At 24.8% G+C, this 18,606-nt stretch overlaps 4 protein-coding genes and 1 non-coding gene across 6 annotated transcripts; 2 read left to right on the top strand and 3 right to left on the bottom strand.

Moving 5' to 3' along the window:
• Positions 1-1,091: 1,091 nt before the first annotated feature.
• ND-PDSW (NADH dehydrogenase (ubiquinone) PDSW subunit) lies at positions 1,092-2,197 on the bottom strand. Its single transcript, XM_011504837.1, has 5 exons — positions 1,985-2,197; positions 1,825-1,925; positions 1,575-1,710; positions 1,353-1,495; positions 1,092-1,264 (listed from the first exon to the last, which is right to left on the bottom strand). The coding sequence occupies exons 2-5, from the start codon at positions 1,904-1,906 to the stop codon at positions 1,131-1,133; spliced, it is 495 nt and encodes a 164-aa protein (XP_011503139.1). The 5' UTR covers positions 1,907-1,925; positions 1,985-2,197; the 3' UTR covers positions 1,092-1,130.
• Positions 2,198-3,804: 1,607 nt separating this feature from the next.
• Positions 3,805-5,608, bottom strand: LOC105366400 (U7 snRNA-associated Sm-like protein LSm10). The gene is made up of 3 exons (XM_011504836.1): positions 5,197-5,608; positions 4,899-5,016; positions 3,805-4,024 (listed from the first exon to the last, which is right to left on the bottom strand). The coding sequence occupies exons 1-3, from the start codon at positions 5,340-5,342 to the stop codon at positions 3,839-3,841; spliced, it is 450 nt and encodes a 149-aa protein (XP_011503138.1). The 5' UTR covers positions 5,343-5,608; the 3' UTR covers positions 3,805-3,838.
• Positions 5,609-6,883: 1,275 nt separating this feature from the next.
• On the top strand, positions 6,884-6,955 carry TRNAP-AGG (transfer RNA proline (anticodon AGG)). Its single transcript has one exon. It is a non-coding gene; the product is annotated as a tRNA-Pro (tRNA).
• Positions 6,956-9,298: 2,343 nt separating this feature from the next.
• Positions 9,299-12,270, top strand: LOC105366399 (CD2-associated protein). Of its 2 annotated transcripts, none has more exons than XM_011504835.1 (7): positions 9,299-9,686; positions 10,210-10,408; positions 10,494-11,423; positions 11,514-11,615; positions 11,691-11,785; positions 11,862-12,066; positions 12,154-12,270. In XM_011504835.1, the coding sequence occupies exons 2-7, from the start codon at positions 10,250-10,252 to the stop codon at positions 12,250-12,252; spliced, it is 1,590 nt and encodes a 529-aa protein (XP_011503137.1). In that variant the 5' UTR covers positions 9,299-9,686; positions 10,210-10,249; the 3' UTR covers positions 12,253-12,270. The 2 variants fall into 2 exon arrangements, with proteins under 2 accessions (XP_011503137.1, XP_011503136.1); XM_011504834.1 differs by having other exon boundaries at positions 9,299-10,034.
• Positions 12,271-13,476: 1,206 nt separating this feature from the next.
• On the bottom strand, positions 13,477-18,606 carry LOC105366481 (uncharacterized). The gene is made up of 4 exons (XM_011504939.1): positions 18,024-18,606; positions 16,280-16,414; positions 15,964-16,188; positions 13,477-14,486 (listed from the first exon to the last, which is right to left on the bottom strand). The coding sequence occupies exons 1-4, from the start codon at positions 18,316-18,318 to the stop codon at positions 14,287-14,289; spliced, it is 855 nt and encodes a 284-aa protein (XP_011503241.1). The 5' UTR covers positions 18,319-18,606; the 3' UTR covers positions 13,477-14,286.

The following is an 18,606-nucleotide window of genomic DNA, read 5'->3' as shown; positions in this document are numbered from 1 at the left end:
TTACTATAAGTGTTTTTCAAGTAGTTTTTTTTAAAGATCAAATAAAAAAACAATAGTACTTGTGTGATAATATATTTTTTCAGCCTAAATTATAGCCACAAAATCAGTAAACGAGATAATTGAGAGATTATATATCTATATATAGTAAATGAGGAAATTTTGCTCGTAAATTATTGTGTAAAGACTTTGACAAGACATCAAAATAATTAGAAAATCTCTGAAATACATTAAATTTACTACGTTGCATTATTACTAAGAAAGGAATGTAAAGGTTTTGAAAATCGAAATTAACTAATTACAAGATATTTTATACAAATTTTAAAATAACATTTTATTAAGTTTTTTAATTTATTAAAATTATAAATTACGGAATATCTCTGAATAATTCCATGAATTTCAATGTTAAGTCTTTATTAAATAATGAAAGTCGTACAAAATTTATTTTAATTTGATTTATTTCGTTTACTAAGTGTAGACTTTACTAAGCTTTAGACAAATCTTAAAAATAACATATATTCTAATAGGAAAATTCTTATCGCTACAATCACGTTTATTTATTTATTACCATATGATTTGTTGAATGTTTCGTATTTGTTAAGTATTTTAATCTTAATAAGTCTATAAACGATTTAACTAATTTGTAAGCTGCGATTTTACCGAATCTTTTATAAAATTCGTAATTATATTGCCGCTAAGGAGTCTCTAATTTTATTGATAAATAAATATTCTTTTAAATTAAGACTAATGTAATTCAGAAATGGCAACATACATACGAATTTTATTAAAATACATTTTATTTTTCGATAATCGTAGCAATGAACATATTGTGAAATATTTAGTATAAATTGAAATACATCAGAAAATACGTATCAATAATAGTCCAAGCTGAACGCGATAGTTTAGATATTTTTATATGTATACATTGTATCTTATAATAGAAAGAATAAAATAAAAATTTTTGTTCCAAAGAGTTTGTTCTTTTATTATTAATTGTTTATATAACTAATTTATTTGAAGGAAAAAATATACAATAATGTGTTTAATAATACAATTATTCTACACAACTATTTTATTTATCTAATAAACTTAATAATTATTAATTTTTATTAATAAATATTAATGAAAATTAACTAATCATCGGGTTTAATCTTATATTCTGGTTTGTATCCTGAACCAACTGGCCCATGTCTACGTTCCCACACCATCCGGTGTTTCTGTTTCATAAAAGCATGCACAACATGAGGTTTTGGACCAAGATCACCATCTTTAGTATAAGAATGCATTTTTTTTAAATGAATGGAAAATTAAAAATAATATTTACAATTTAATAAGAAAGAAATATGTTGATTTACATTTTGCAAACCATGCAGCGGCAGCATCTTTATAATATTCGTACATACTTTCACACTTTTCTTCTCCTCTTTGATTTGGATCTTCGTTATTACAATGCTCATAGCGTTGTCTTAAAATAGATAAAATCTCATTTTCAACGTCCCTAAAAACATGAAAATAATAAATACGTTACAATTTTAATTACATGTATGTAATAAGGGTTCATTTATTTAAAAATGTACTTGTCTCGAAGAAATTGCTGATTTGCCTCGTATCTACAAACATAATCATCAGTATAGCATTCGTCAATGGTTGGCACTCGTCTAAATTTTTGGTGATAGTATGGATATTTCTTCTGATTAGGCTCAATAATTTTTTCTAAAGGTAAATTTTTAAATTTTCAGAAATTTATGCAACAAATATAGATATTAGTACTTAATATCATAAGCAAAATAAAATTTTTATTAGATAATACATAATAATTTACGTTACCTCTGAAAAAGGTTACAGGCGCATCAAGCACATAATACAAAGAATTCATAAAGCGTAAAAAAGGATTTCGGGAATTTTCCATGACTTCAACACAAGCCGTTCTATGATTAAATATTGTAACTATTGAATTTTAATTGAACAATATTTTGAATTCTCCTACCTCGAGCAATCCTGCTTTTTGGTGTATTTTATACGTCTTATTCCATAATGTACGACTCAAATAAGAAGCAGCAGACCAAATTCAACTCGGCTAAGGAAAGTGCCTAATGTATCAAAATAATTTTATAATTTATTTTTACCTAACTTAGATACCTTTTTGTATAACTGTTCTTTCAAACCATATTGTTCCGAAAACGTACAGCTTGCAAAAAATAAATAAAATATGTATATGTATAAATAATTAAAAAGCTTTGTAAATTCTTTCAAATTTTAGATTTTTAATATTGAGCGCCCTCTTTACAGTAATACCAGTGTCTTTCATTAAACTTCAACAATGGGATTACCAAGGCTGGTTAACATATTTTGTGTATCAGAACCATTACAATAAATGAAATATTTTTATCTAATTTATTACAATTTTCTAAATACGACATTCAAATTATATTCAGTAGAATTTATGAAATTATAAAATTGTTTCCTTTTACTTTTTTATGAGTTACAAATTTTTAAATAAAATCATTAAACAAATAAGTTTATACTATGAAATTTTATAAAAACTTTAAATGCTTAATAATTTATATATTAACATTTATCTTTAAAAATGATACTTTTCATAATAGAAATTCTAATGTAAATAAATAATTTATATTGTCTAAAACTCATTAGCAAATTACTTCAACTAGAATTGAAATTGTTATAAGTATAAAATCAATAAAACATTTTATTATTGTTTTATTTAGTTAATAAAAGCATGTATTTCTGTGTGTTAATTTTAGTTTTAAAACTAATTTTTAAATATACTTATAAATTATTTTTATTTAAAAGTTTAAAATTTAACTTAGAACAAAAATTGTTTACCTACGTGCAAGGAAATTTAATTATTCAAGCAGTATTCAATTTTTACATTCTTATTCCCATAAACCAGATTTAGATACAAAATTATTTTTTCTATATTTTTATATGAGCATTGCTAGTTTATCGTCAGTTAAGTATTGTAATGTATACAAGATACTTTTAATATAACATATTATGCAATTTGTAGTTTTATAATTTTATTTTTAATTACACATTTGGTCTTTGTACATTTAAATAACTTACAAAAAATAACTAATTCATATATCTAATTATATGTCAATAATTTTTTTAACATTATAAATACAAATTTATTTTCTTGTATATACAGTATCATTTTCATTCATTTATCTTAAATATTATATTCTTTTAATTAATATTACCTTTAATTAACGCTTATTTGGGATTTCTTAATTTTCAATTAATTTTCATTTGCTGAAACAAAAATAATGATGTATCCAATATATTTTTTAATAATTGGAACATCGAATAATAAAATACAATACTAATTTTATTAGTAATACAAAATCTATGTATATTGATCTCCTCTATTTAAAAGATGACTATTTGAATATATACATTTTTAAACTAAAATATACATATATTATTATTGAATAATATCTACAACGTAATTGTCCATATATGATTCTCGATGTTTTTATATTGATATTTGATTTAATAAAAATCCTTACATAATAAATCTATTTTAAATAATTTATCTTAATCTGATTGATCGCTATTTATCCTTTTATAAAGTTTATTAGAATTATAATCTATAATGTATTTCATAAATTTTATGTTCAATACAAAAATATGTAAATATTGTAAATATTACTTTTATTGTACAACTTCAATAAGCAAGAATATTTTATAAAAAAATTATTTATTATTTTTTTCGAAAATCATAAATATTTTTATTTTATTCAATAAATTTAATCTTTATCTTAATTTTCTATTTATATATATATATCAAAATGAAATATAAATTAAATGAAATTCAGTATTATGTATTACTTCCACTAGGATTAGACTTATTTTCTTCTTTATTTTCCAATATCTTATTAACAGCAGCCATATCTAAAGCTTGATTTTTTTCAGCTCGTTTGGATTTGAATGTTCTAGGAAATTCTGTCATGCGTGGTCGACCCAATTTTTTTAATTGTTCTTTAATGGATGGTACAATTCGTATCTAGAATATATGAAAAATCAATTATTGAGAACATATCGTATTTATAGTTCATTTTTCTATTTTATATACATATTTATTTAATAATAATTTTTTATACTTGATTTTTTATTTTTAATATATTATATGGTAAAGACAAAACAAAAATAAAAAATAAATAAAATTCAAACTAATCAAAAGATTTTAACTTTAATCTATTAAATTATAATATTTTTATCATTATTTATATTAAAGAATAAACATTAATCAATGCTTTATAATTCTGTCTTCCAATAATCTTTAATAATACTCATTTATTATATTTGATAAAATATTTGTATTATGCACCTTAGAAAACTATTCTAATAAAAATAATATATATAATGAAATAAAATAATGTAGGATTAATTAATATTCTAATTCTTAATTATTAATTTTTCTTTCATAACAATATATAAATTATGTTTTAATTTAGTTTACAAGAAATTATAAAATGGATATAATAATGATTTTAATAATCTTTTAAAATTCATTTCCTTAATACGATTTTATATTTTATAAGTTTTTTTTAATGGAATGTATTTCTATAAGAATAAATCTATAAATCCTCATTTATTCTTTAAGAGACTCAGAATATAAGTTTTTCCAAAAAATTATATTCTTAACATTAAATATAAAGAATATACTTTTTACGATATATATTCTATATGAAAAAATTGACTTGAATTATAATAAATCATGTATTTAATATTTATATTACAACATTTCATAAAATTACTTTTTGTAACCTACGTTTAATACTCTTAAAGTATAGCAATTACTGTATGAATAATATCTGATGTTTAATTTTCTTAGGTATATAATATATTTGACATAGAGTTTGATTAAAAATACTCACATGTGTGGGAATATGTACATAACGGATATTTCGTGCATGAATAAAAAAAATTTCATACGAGAATTTATCACCTCTCGGATCAATAAATATACTATCCTTCATAATAATATTCATAAATCTGAAATTATATTTACATTAATTTATAAAAATAATAAATTAAATGATGTCATAAAATAATTATTTAGAATGGAATTCTGAGTTGGTATAATCAAATATATGTTAATAAGTTTGTATAATAATTTCTATTTATTTATTTATGCCCGGTTTCTTTATTGTAATTGTTATAATTAAATCTCACCCGTCGGCTTGTTCTATGATACCATAAATCGATGCTTCATTACGTAAATCAACAATTGTACGTTCGCCCTCGACAGCTTTTAACAGAATTGCTAGACTATTGTAAAAAAAATAACGCTCTTGTTTATCCGTGGCGTAGTTAGTCATAATAATATTTACAACTAATATAATATAAATTCATTAATACCGAAAAATAGTAAATTTAATAATTATCAAAATATACAATGTTAAAGGTTATAAAAGAATAAGAAAGACGTTATCACGTTTGTTACCGTTGTGCTATACGAAATTTGAATTGTAGTTTACATATACATATTATCTACACATGCCAGACTAACAAAATGAAAATGGAAATACTTTGTTTATATTGTTTATAATAATTTGAAAAAGGTTACGTTGGGCAAAACAAGAAATTGCATCATTACAGGAAAAGTGATTCAGTTAAATGAAAAACTTGCATTTCAATATTAAAAATCTTTAATTTAATACAATTAGATATGTTTTTATATAATATTTAGACATAGATTAATATTGTAAATTCCGTTTAAATAATTAGTAAGTTTAATTTTTTATTTGCAGCTATTGGTTTATTACCATCTATGTATTTTGCTTCAATGTGTCTTATCATGATTCAAATTCGAGTGTGAATGAAATGGGATAATATTTCTTGACAATTTTGTTAGAATGAAGACTCGTTTAAATGGGACCAAAAATTGAGTCTTTGGAACCATTTAGTGAATGATGTTCGTCAGAAATAGTCCACTATAGATAACTATATAAGATGTGAAAACAAAGATAGAATATGAATCAGTGAGATCAGAATATTAAATTAATTACATGAAACAATATAACATGTAAAAGTAAAAATAGAAAACTAATTTTCTTGTTTTAGGAAAACTTCAAAGTAAATGTGCGGCATTATATGAAATTATATGAAATATGTAATTTTTATTTAACAAAAAATTCAATTTTATTTATATTTACTATATTATTAACTATAAATCCTAATTAATCATTGTATTAAAAATTTTAATTATTATTAAATCATAAAATCATTATTTATATGTCACAAACATCACATTTATTTCCTTTAATTTTATTATAGTTTACATTCGTATATTTTGATAATCTTTCTGTTATTTATCTGCATATACAAATAAATAATTATTACAAGTTTTATATTATAGTGTGTAAAACTAATTGATGAAATTAATATATAAGACATTTGTTCTCGATCTAAATATTTTCAAGATATGGCATCTATATAAAACGATTTTTATAAGTGTATGAAGCATTGAAATATTAGTTTTTAAGTGCAATATAGCCACTGTTATGGGAGCTTTTATTTAATCAATCTACTTTTATTTGTACAATCTAGCTGATTTTAATTTTTCATCGGTTTTTTTATCTTATTTTTTTATTTTCATTTTATTTTGCTATAATAAATCTAATTTTAGAAAGCGTATATAATGAACAGATCATGAACAGATGAGAAATACAGATTCTTTAGATGTTTTTTTTTATGTAGATTCGTTCATAACCTATTCAAATCGTACTATTTGTAGATTTAACTGATATATTTAATGTTCCATTACGAGTGACATATTCATAAATATTATATTCAATTTATTAAAATTAATTATATTAGCCTAGCCGTGTAACCACAAAAAATATTTTATCTCGAATGAGGCTCGTTGGTCTAGGGGTATGATTCTCGCTTAGGGTGCGAGAGGTCCCGGGTTCAAATCCCGGACGAGCCCGTGCTTTTTTTTTTTGTAACTTTATGTTTAAATTATCAAATACAGATATTGTAGTAAATACAAATAAAATCTTTTGTAAGTAATGACATTCGAAGAAATGGAAACGTGGAAAATAAGTCGAGTATAATATATGTTCGACCTTGAACGATATGTTATTTTAATAAGTGAAAATTTCTCTTTTATAATCTGTTTTAGTCTGTTTTATAATTTCTATACAAATGCCTAATTAACGTATTAAATTAACAATATTGAATTTATATTTACTTAATTTTTTTATATAGTAATAAAATTATTGTTCTAATAAAAACTTTATTATCGCGTGTATAATGTAATGAAAAAAGTTCCAAATATTTGTGCGCTGATAAGTATTTTTGTTTTTCTAATATATATATATATATATATATATATATATATATATATATATATATCTACTGCAGCTAATCTACTTTCTTTATGCACGCTTGAAAAAGAAATGTTTTTATAAACGATATGATGTTAGAGCATAGATGTTTGAAATGTTAGTCTCATAATTAAAAACTTCTTTTAAGCTTTGATTTAAATAATGAAAAGTTCGATACGACTAACTGGAATGTTTGAATAATTATTATGGTTAAAAAATAATGGATAAATAAATATAAATATTGGATTTCCTATGTACATTTGTATAAAACAATTACTACATTTTTTCTTTTTAAGCATTCTGTTTAGATATTTATATATAAGTTTAAATTTAATTAAAGGCTAATTGTAACAATTATAATTATTATTAAATGTAATAGAGAAAATATAATATTTTTGTTAAATATGTTTAGCTTCATGTACATTAAAGTTGTGACAGTGTTTTTGAAAGAGATTTCAAATTTATCTAGATTTTATAAAGAATTGAATACTATATACTATATGCGAATACACTACGGATATACTTCTACGAATCAGATTTCTTAATAATAATATAATTTAAATTGTTTAAATACTTGATATCGCAAACGCATGTACGACATTGTTAAAGTGCATTTAATAGTACATTAATTCTATTCCTTTAAAGAATATTAAATTTGGGAAAATTTTAAATAGTTTTCTGTTTATATTTAATCGGAAATTCTTTTTAAAATGATTTCAAATAATTAATTAACTATTAACTTCCTATATACATATTGTGTTGTGTTAATTTTTTTTTCGTTTATTTTTGAAAAATTTGACGTTATTAAGATTTCACATTAAAAAACAATATTAAAATCGACATTTTATATTAATAATGATAATACTGATAGTAATTTGCAAACTGTCTTATAAATTACAATGTACTTTAATTTACAGTATATTTAATTGACGAATAATTATTATTACTTGTAGCACTAATTGAAAATATGAAGCGATTTTGTCATTCCCATCATTTTATGCTATAAATAATATTATAAAAGATGTACTATATAAACGTTATAAATGTTTGCTCCTACTAGCATTTCTTTACTTGATATACTAATGTTTTCAAATTTTACTTAAAACTGCGGCTAGAGGCGATAATTTATTTGACGATCTATGCTGATTTTATACTATATATACGATATATAATAACCATTTACCGAATTATCAATTTATTAAATAATATGTAACAGTTACTGCATGCAGTTACACAAATGTTAGTTTTATTTAATATTACTGTTTACTTTATAAAATGTAGGTCAAACTTCAATAATCAAATTATTTATAATTATCACTTATTTTCTTTTAATATTCAAAATAATAGCTGGTAAATTAACACAGTTGATTTAGATTTAATAAAACAATTCATAAAAAGTAATAAATAAAATTATTTTAAATAGAAATATGTTAAGAATATGCTTATTCTATTTAATATTTTACTAAAAAGTTAATATTCGAGATATCACAGCTTACATTAAAATTAGAATAAAGCTTCACTAATTATAAACAGCTTTTAAAACTGAATTCTCTTAGCTGAACTTAAAATGTAATTAAATCCATGAATTAATGGGAAGCTTATTCTGTTATATTTTATTTTATTATTTTTATATCGAAATAAAATTTTAAATAGTGCTAAAATTGTTTTGTATAGATCATTATTATAGAAATTTGTGTAAAATCGAATGATTAAAAACAAGGAAGATTCAGAATAGAAATTAAAAATGCGTATTTAGTATTTTAAATATAAGTAGGCACTTATTTACTATAGCGTACGTAGACACTTGGCAGAGTCAAAATAGATAAGTATGTGCGTATTATATTTCTGTAAAAAACACCTTTTGTTATTTTAGTGCAATGACTCAACTTGCATATGTAGATTTGTATCTCTATGATCCTGTTTTTTTCTTTTATTATTGCAAGGATAAAACAGCTTGCAAACTAGACGAGAGTTCACTTTTTTTTTCGATCATTGTGTATCGTGAAACTAGAACTTATTCAACTAACATTACAAATTTATTATTTTACATGCTCTTTTTTCATTTAATTGAACAATCCTCTTTTACTAAAGCATTTTAACAAGTTTCTTTGGTTATCTTTTCTTCCCCACCCCCAACAAATCCGGTTCCCCACCTAATTCTCTTGCAATGGTCGTATCTCTAGTTCTTTCGGCGACATGTGTTGAATAGTGTAAGGTAACGTATCAGTGACATACAAGTGGATGCATGTAGAAATATAAATATACAAATGCATCATACGTGGAAGGTGTACGAAGCGTGCACGATGTGTACATGACCATACGTTGGCAAAGGTGAGTGAAAACTTGATTCAAGATGGCGTCAGCGACATTTATGCTGCTGTCAAAGCAGCTTGGGATACGCCTAAATTCATCATTATCCGCAATAATAGAAGGAATGTGAAATTCGCACCGGTTTCGCGGAAGAACTTAAACTCCGTGAGCCTCGGAGCTGAACGCGAAACTCATAACTTTCAATGTATCTCGCGATACGTCTACGCGAGCTTGAGTGCCATTAGAGGCTATCTCGTCATTTTTTGGCCAGCACAATGATCCAAGAAGCTTCGGTTGCCGGGCTGACTATTTTCCTCGACTTCTTTCGCATCTCTCATACGTCTCAAACTCATCTGCACTTATAACTATGTATTTATTTTCAGCGCTTTTTCTTTAATCAGCGTTTTATTCACTTTGGATGTAACGTCAGGTAAATTTATTCAGCACACTAGATCAGCCGGAGTAGTGTTAGATAATTTTATATGAATCATAGTTTTCAATTATTCTGATAACGTATTCAAAGTGCCTTTTTCACTTGTTACAGGTGCGATAGAGTGAAAGACATAAAATAATTTAAGCAAGAAATGGAGGCACTGGTAGAATATAATTATAAAGCTCAGCAATCGGATGAATTAACTATACGCAAGGGTGATATTATAAAAGACATTAAAGTGTCAACTGGAGGATGGTGGGAGGGCACTTTAAGAGATAAGCGTGGAATGTTTCCTGATAATTTTGTCAAAGTAGGCCCATTTTTGTTTTATTTGCATTTTGCTTTATATTACATATAGATGTTTACATTTGTGTCTAAATTCTTAAAATGTTAAGGTTCTGGAGCCTTTAGGTGGAGCTAGAAATAATGCGGAGAAAGTTGTGAAGCAAGATGAAGTCACTCTGCGTAATGGTTCTGGAAGAAAATACTGTAAAGTACTTTTTAGTTACGAACCTTGTAATGATGATGAACTTAAACTAATTCCTGATGAAGCTATAGAGTATTTAGGTGAAGTTGAAGAAGGATGGTGGAGAGGACGTATCAAAGGTAGAACTGGAGTTTTTCCTTCAAATTTCGTTTCTTCACCAGTTCCTGAGGAGACAGAAAGAAATAAAGATAAGAAGGAATTGTGTAGAGTATTATTTCCTTATGAAGCAGCGAATGAAGATGAAATTACAATCGCTGATGGTGATATTATTACGTTAATATCAAAAGATGCACCCGATAAAGGATGGTGGAAAGGCGAATTGAAGGGACAAATTGGTCTCTTCCCTGATAATTTTGTAGAACTATTGACATTAAAAAATGATCAATTCGCAGATAATCAAGTAAATCAAGTTTCAACATCAAAACCAACGAAAAAATATCAAGCTGGAAAAAGAAAGGAGACTGCTAATATTCGAAAAAGTTTAGACACACGAAATCCTTCCACTGATGCAGCTGTAAAAAAAGTTACATCCGCATTCTCATCCTTATCTGGAAGTTCTGTAGAGAAAAAAACAACTAATGCTCTAATTTCTAGCTTAAAACGTTTAGTAAGTGATAATAGCAGTAATAATAATGGAAATGGAAGTACAGGTATTGGCTTAGGAGAAGAATTAGATGAAGTGGAAAGAGGAGAAGGTGCTCCTTTGTCACATTTAACAGCATCAAGAGCTAAAGCTCCACGTCGAAGATTACCATCAACACAACATTTGAGGCATCACAATATAGCTACTACTCCCACAACAATAAGTAGTACCAATAATGCTTTAATATTGTTAACGGTGATTATTTTATTTAAATGAATTTTTACTTTAATTTATAAGAAATGATTGGATTTATTCAGATAATTATATTTAAAATTAAAATAATAGGAGGAAAATATGACAAATGGGAGTTTGGATGTTTTGGAAGCAGCAACTAAAGATGATGAAAGTGATGGAACGGTTGCTAAATCTAAACGTATAGCTCCATGGGTATATTTTCATTTATCAAAATCTTATAAAATAATTAAAAAAATATATTTAAATATATTTATATGAATATTTTAGGTAGAAGAACTTAAATTAAATCAAATGGAAAGAAGAAAGATGAGTACAGATCGACCAGAGAAGGTAGAGACTAAAAAAGAACGAATATTATCCTGGTAAATTTTGAAAAAGATTGTTTATATATTGGGACATTTATGTGTGTAAAAATTAATTTTATACAATTTTTAATAGGATACCATCATATTCAAATAATGCTGATGTCATATTGAAACCAGATTTAGATGTAGAGTACACCAAATTGAAGGATAAGGATAAAGATAAAGAGAAGCCACATAGAGCAGAATCTAGCCCGCCATCCGAACAATCTGCTTCATCGCCCGTATCAAATCTATCTGCTTTTGTCCCATATCATCTTTATAGTCAATTGTTAGAAAGGGTATTTGTTAAAAAACATGCTTCATTATTACATTACTAAGAATATATCATTACAATAATTGTGATAAAAAAATTTTTCTTTTATTAGATTGCAGTATTAGAAGAAAATCAGGCTGTTCTTCAAAGAAAAGTTAACCAACTTTCAGAACAATTGACTCCTTTAGTTAACACGAGTGATAAAGATTAATTTATGATAATTTCACAATTTCTCTACATTTATCTACATTTTTAATAATGACAATGATATTGCAGGTCTTATTGATTTATATTTCGATTTGAACTCATTATTTAACAGACTGAAACATCACAACGATATTACTTTTAACATTCCACTTAACATTCATAGGCCTATGATGTATATGTAATAAAAATTTGAGAAGATCTTCTTAGCATCTCGATATTGACATTTTCATAATTTACTGTTTAGTTTTAAATGCCGTTGAAACTAGTTTTTTACGTACTTAAAAAACAAAATCTAAGTTGTGTAACTTTATGAAAATTATGTTTTATGATAGTGTTGAGTTTAAAATAACTCAACTGTGCCAATAAATTTTAATAGTATGTAATCTATTATCATTGTTACGAAAGCAACCAGTGATTAGAGTATATCATAATATCGATATGATGTCATAATCATTAATATCCTGGTTTTTATTCATTATATTATTATTTTATGAATTTAAAAAAAAAACAAAAGCACAAATTCTTGAAAATCGGCATTTTTGCTTCATAAAACAATATATTGATATATTTTTAATAAAACTAAAATTTGTGTATCTGTGCTAATAATCGAATCATTATAATGGAAAATTATTTTTTAACATTAAACAGTCGCTTTGTACCTTAATGGGCAATCGTGTACTTACAGAAATCATTGAATAGGTATTAAATCTGCAAGCGAATTTGTGCATAGGTATAGTTAAAATCATTGATACGAAGTATAAAAATCTATGTAAGAAGCAAAAATTTATCAGTTGCGTTTCGCGGAATAAGATTTATCTTTTAATCAAAATCCAAAAATTCAGTTAAAAGAAAAATTTAGAAAACGCAACACTCGAGCAGCTCAGCTCGATATTATAGTCTGAAGAGGGGAACTATCCGACCAAATCTCATAATCACGTATCCGGAATTGATCATTTTATACTTTTATATAGTTACCCGCGAAAGCACTGAAATAATCAAACGATTTTTATCAATTTAAAACGATCAAAAGTAATTAGAAAATATAAATGCGTGGAGCGATGCATTTATTTTGAGGCACGTTAGCTTTATTGTTACGCAAAAATGGAATACAACTATAGTACTATCCATTAGCACACAACAGAATGTAATTAATAAAAAATGGTCCTTTTGCAATTATTTTTATACTTAATCGATTTGCTATCTGCTTTTTATATTACTTTTGTTTCTATAAGATTTTAAAATCTTATATTTACAATATTGTATGTAATGTTTTGATAAACATTGAAAAAGGTCCATCTTTGTGAGAATGAATGTGTTAAAAACCATTGTAGGATAGTTTATAAGAAAAAGGATTGTCATATATTTTATTGTGTGAAAGAAGAAAAAAAAATTTTTTATTTGTAAAATTTATGTTGTGAATCGATAAGCCAATTGGACGCATGAAGAGTAGTCCAGACTACAACAAATTAATGCTTCCAATAGTTATCTGTAAGATATTACATAATCACTGACAGTATTTTCATGATTATTATATAAAAGAAAAAAACAGATAGGAAAAGAATATGGTGTACGCAAGTGATAGCTCATCGATAAAATTCTTATTATCAATATAAGTCGGACGTGAGTACAATTTATTAAGAGATTGTCTGAAAACAAGAAAAAATGCAAAATATCTTTGAACTCGGAACAAAATTTAGCTTGAATAGAAAGAAAGACGAAAGAAACGTGTTTGCTTGTGTTTGTTGCTTCCGAGATGTGTCCTAAATCTGTAAAAGCAGAGTATAAAAATATAACGCTCGATTATGAGTGCGTGTGAGAGAGAATCAATAAATGTATGTACATAATAAAGGCGCGTGTGTTGGTAACAAATGAAATATTATTTTTTCTCTTGCTTTTCGTGATGTTACACGTTCAAAAGACGTGACTTATGTATTTCGTAATTGTAAATATGACTAATTCATTGAAGTATACACAAACTTTTTTCTTTATAAATTAAGGAATTCTGAATGCACTTGTTTATTTCTTACCGTCTGCCCTATCACTTCATATGAGTTAAACGTTTTGTTTTATGCTGCGAATGGGGAATTTCGCAAATGAACGGGAGCTCGGCATTGCAGGGAATGACTTTCCAAACAGGATTGCGTTTCCGCGTTATCTGGGCCAACCCGACGCAACCCCGTGAATGCGAAGGCTCTCCAGAATCCCAGGCGCGATAATCAAAACATGATAGTGCATTACCTTCAAATCAAACAGTGCGTCCTAAATTATTCACGCAGTTGAAGAAGCATATAAGAAGCACTTATGATTTATATTAGAATAAAATTACTTTTTTAAACAAATTAATTTCCTTTATATTGCAAAAAGAATGGTATATCTTCGAGAAAAGAAAGTTGTTTGCCGAAAGAAGACTGATTTAATAAGCTTCATCAGCGAATAACTAAATTATATCTACATATTTATTGAAAAATCATAAGGTTTTTTTCATTAAACATGTAATATAAATTTTTTTATAAATTATGCACTTAGCCTCTAAATAATAATTATAACTTAAATATAAATTCATGTCTATAATTATGTTTTATGCGTATTATATTTGAAAGTGTAAATTACAAATGAAAAATTTATATGTACTTAATTACTTATATAATTTATTGATTGAGCATAGAAATTCGTTAATTGTTTATAAAAATTATTTTGGTAAGACTAAATGGCTTTTAGGATGAAAAAGTATAACTTATCGAATTATTATTAATATTAATAACTTATTAATAATTATTAATAACTTATAATTATCGAATCTTTATAATTGAATTTTCCGCTCGATCCCGCAATACAATTTTTTTTATTCAAACAATTCCAACTTATACTAGGATATCTTCTATAATACTGTAGATTACTTACTGTTTCTGTTTCGTGTATAAATTTCAATTCTTTATATGTGCTTTCACATGATATAAGAAATTTAAATAGCTTTAGTTTCGAAAATAATTAATACATAGCATAGAGTATGTATTAATATTTATTATTATAAAAAATAATATTATTATTAGTAGTATGGTATCAATTTTTTTAATAATTTCTATGGCATGTAAGTATACCTATTTTGTGCGAGATAAAACGTATAAAATACAATGTTTTTCTGACACCTTCTTTGTTTATTTCTACCTTATGCTATGTTAATGTTTCTATTATAAGTAAATGCTACAATTATCTAAATACTCTGTATTGTAAAAGAACGATTTACTTATAATGAAATTTATCGCTCACTCAAGAAACTAGTTGACTTCAATTCGTAAAAATATCCATTGCTTTGTAGACATGTTAATAAAATCTACTAGAATAGTATTGTATGTTATTTATAATAATTTCACGAAAAAATGTATGCATCTTACATTTTTAATTGTTTTGTACGTATTTTTTAAGTAATCAAATAATTATATATTTTTTTTTTTTTTTTTGATATTTTATATCAATCATAATTTCATCACTAATTGTTCACATTTAATTAACTGAGTACATTAGAGTGTGAACTACTACTGTTTCTTGTTCAAATGTTATTTTAATCTGTACAATATAAAAATCGAAGAATAATAATATTTTAAATATCAATTTTGAACGCGTATAGTGTAATTAATTAACTAAAATTATACACTAGCATATTCGTTATCTATTTTATAACAAAGATGCCGTGAAGATCGTGATTACAAGTACTTACCAAATTCATTTTTCCAATTTCGACTGTTTCCTTTATTACTCAAGCCAATAAAAACTAAATTATCACCTATAAGTGAAATTAAACCACGAGTTCGCGCATCACTTGTCACGTCTGCCAGAACACCTTGAACTTTATGGCACGAGTTTTGAGCATTTGTAAAGTTTTGTTTTTCTGTAAACACTATGAACAACCCAATATTTGCAATGCAATTTAAACTTACATTCCCTAGAACATTTATTTTTATCTAAATTTCTTTGGATGTTTTTAATTATTAGACATTTCGTCTATTGCAACGAATATTTATGGAAATACTTACCACCATACGTTTCATTGGAGTAAGTACTGTAATAATCAACACCCGATATATTTACCAATTGATGAAGACCATTTAACTCCGGACAATGAAGTAAAATGCAATTAGGTTCCCAAAAATCATTTCCGGTCAATCTCACTTTAATCACGAACGGGCATAGTTTTAATTTTAAATAAAAAGGATTATAACACTATAAGCATGCAAATAATACAACTATATTAATTTCTTATACGGTTAAAAAATTTATTGCAACTATAATAAAGAAATATGACTTATTTTAGCAAATTAATAAATATTTTTATTAGTCTGGTATTGCATAATATTAGTAATTATAAGCTTTAGTGCACTGTTATTCCTCAGAATTGTTTAAATTTTTTTAATTTTCAATAAAAATCATCACAACACTAATTTAATTATTTACATAATTTTGCATATTAAGTAACAATTATATAAAAAAATTATTTGCACCAATTTGATACATAATTAATAAATTACACTAATATTTGTAAATCTAAATTAATACCATAAATTAATATATTTAATAAAAGCAGTAAATAATTTAGCAAAAGCTAAATTGCCGTTATAAACTAACTCTAATAATATAATACTTATAAATGAACTTTTCAATATCTCGTGTTTATTTGTAGATTAAACATTATAATGAATTTAATGTTAGTTATAAAAATATAATAAAAAGTACTAAAGTTTATTTTAGTTAATTATATATTTAATCGAATTTATAATATAGATACGAGATAAAGTTCTGTCTTATAATTTCTTAAATATTTCTTCGCGAATTATTATTATAATTATTTTTGACTTTTAATAACTCATATATATATATATATATATATATATATATATATATATATATATATATATATATTTATAAAGTATATAATTATAAGTAAATTATTTTTAATAAATAATAATATCAGTGTTGGTATCTTTTGGTATAATACTACATTAAGTAACAACTAAATGATTTACTTCATGAGAGTTAGGTTTCGCGAGCTTAATATTATCTATCTACATGTGTTAATAGATATTTAATGGATTAGAATTGTATACCCTGTGATAGTTGTTTCTTAATATATATATATACTAAAAAATATAAATATTATATATGCAAATATTATTATAAAATAATATGAAATTATTATTTTACGATAATAATGCCGCAAATTCATATAATATAAACTAATGCAGCAAATTAATATTTATTAAGTTAATATTGGACAGAACTTTAATAAATTTTCATTGTGTTATATATGAATAAAAAAATAATAGAATCATATTTATAACATGAGAAATTTATAATAATTAGATGTCAATATTAAAAACTTGATCCAAATATTATTTTTATTTGCTGCTTTTTTTGTTTTGAAAATTACCGTCAATAAAATAATATTTAACTTGATATTACAAAATATAAAGAATTTTTTTACAATACCATTTACAATACGATCACTAAACATAAAAATTATATTACATAAAATTTATTAATTTTCTCGTGATATTTATGGTATGAATTTATAATGTAAAATTTGTATGACAATTTAATATAGTAAGCACAAATTAAAAAAATAATGAATTAAAGAACCACGATTGTTAGTATCGATTATCATTATAGTTCACATGATTACAGATAATTATTTAATCTAATGTAAATCTATCTATGAATTTTTCTTGGAAATGAAATCCTTATAGAATGCTGAAGCTAGGAATGACTTATTTATGATTACCTATTTACTTATTCGATTACATACATAATAATCTGCAATTGCACGTAGTATAAGAACAAAAGTTTGTAAGAAATTACCGAAATTGAAGGCAAGTGCTTGTTTGGCCTCGGCATAATCTTTACATTTTGAAACATTAACGAATCGTCGTCTTGTCATAACAGATGCAGTTGATTTTGCATCAAATTTAACTAAATTATACGACATTGAATACCGCAAATCTACATTTCTGCAACATCTGCAGTTATTCATTGTAAAAATGTTCGTTAAAATAATAAGCAATTCTTGTCTGAGCTTCATTGTATATGACAAATGAACGATTTGTAAAATGAGCGGGTATTCCGCAGGATGTATTATGCATGAGCTCTTTCGAGCTACATTACACGTAATAACAAGTTAACAAGCACTCTGGCAAAATTTGATGTTGATTAATATTGACAAATTGCTCATCAAACTTGTTTTATCTTTATATTTTCATGCACATCCGTGCTAATTTATTTTCATTTATTTCCTTTTTTTCAAATTCCTATTTAAATGATTGTGTGTATATGTGACGATGTCTGTATAATAATTTTCAATTATAATATA

The sequence above is a fragment of the Ceratosolen solmsi genome, unplaced genomic scaffold, assembly GCF_000503995.2.
Source record: "Ceratosolen solmsi marchali unplaced genomic scaffold, CerSol_1.0 scaffold4, whole genome shotgun sequence".
Classification (NCBI taxonomy): domain Eukaryota; kingdom Metazoa; phylum Arthropoda; class Insecta; order Hymenoptera; family Agaonidae; genus Ceratosolen; species Ceratosolen solmsi.
Note: the sequence above shows the minus strand (reverse complement) of the source record. Positions and strands in the feature narration are given on the sequence as shown.

Excerpts from the sequence above, each read along its gene's own strand:
- LOC105366481 (XM_011504939.1), bottom strand. The coding sequence starts at position 18,318 with ATGAAGCTCAGACAAGAATTGCTTATTATTTTAACGAACATTTTTACA. Across the intron at positions 16,415-18,023 it reads ATGTAATCGAATAAGTAAAT|TGAGATTGACCGGAAATGAT; the intron begins AGGTAATCATAA and ends TCGTGATTAAAG. Across the intron at positions 14,487-15,963 it reads AAATTGGAAAAATGAATTTG|GTAATGCACTATCATGTTTT; the intron begins GTAAGTACTTGT and ends TTTGATTTGAAG.
- ND-PDSW (XM_011504837.1), bottom strand. The coding sequence starts at position 1,906 with ATGGAAAATTCCCGAAATCCTTTTTTACGCTTTATGAATTCTTTGTAT. Across the intron at positions 1,711-1,824 it reads GCCTGTAACCTTTTTCAGAG|AAAAAATTATTGAGCCTAAT; the intron begins GTAACGTAAATT and ends ATTTACCTTTAG. Across the intron at positions 1,265-1,352 it reads CGCTGCATGGTTTGCAAAAT|ATGGTGATCTTGGTCCAAAA; the intron begins GTAAATCAACAT and ends CTTATACTAAAG.
- LOC105366399 (XM_011504835.1), top strand. The coding sequence starts at position 10,250 with ATGGAGGCACTGGTAGAATATAATTATAAAGCTCAGCAATCGGATGAA. Across the intron at positions 10,409-10,493 it reads TTCCTGATAATTTTGTCAAA|GTTCTGGAGCCTTTAGGTGG; the intron begins GTAGGCCCATTT and ends TAAAATGTTAAG. Across the intron at positions 11,616-11,690 it reads CTAAACGTATAGCTCCATGG|GTAGAAGAACTTAAATTAAA; the intron begins GTATATTTTCAT and ends TGAATATTTTAG.
- LOC105366400 (XM_011504836.1), bottom strand. The coding sequence starts at position 5,342 with ATGACTAACTACGCCACGGATAAACAAGAGCGTTATTTTTTTTACAAT. Across the intron at positions 5,017-5,196 it reads ATCATAGAACAAGCCGACGG|ATTTATGAATATTATTATGA; the intron begins GTGAGATTTAAT and ends ATATAATTTCAG. Across the intron at positions 4,025-4,898 it reads ATGTACATATTCCCACACAT|ATACGAATTGTACCATCCAT; the intron begins GTGAGTATTTTT and ends CATATATTCTAG.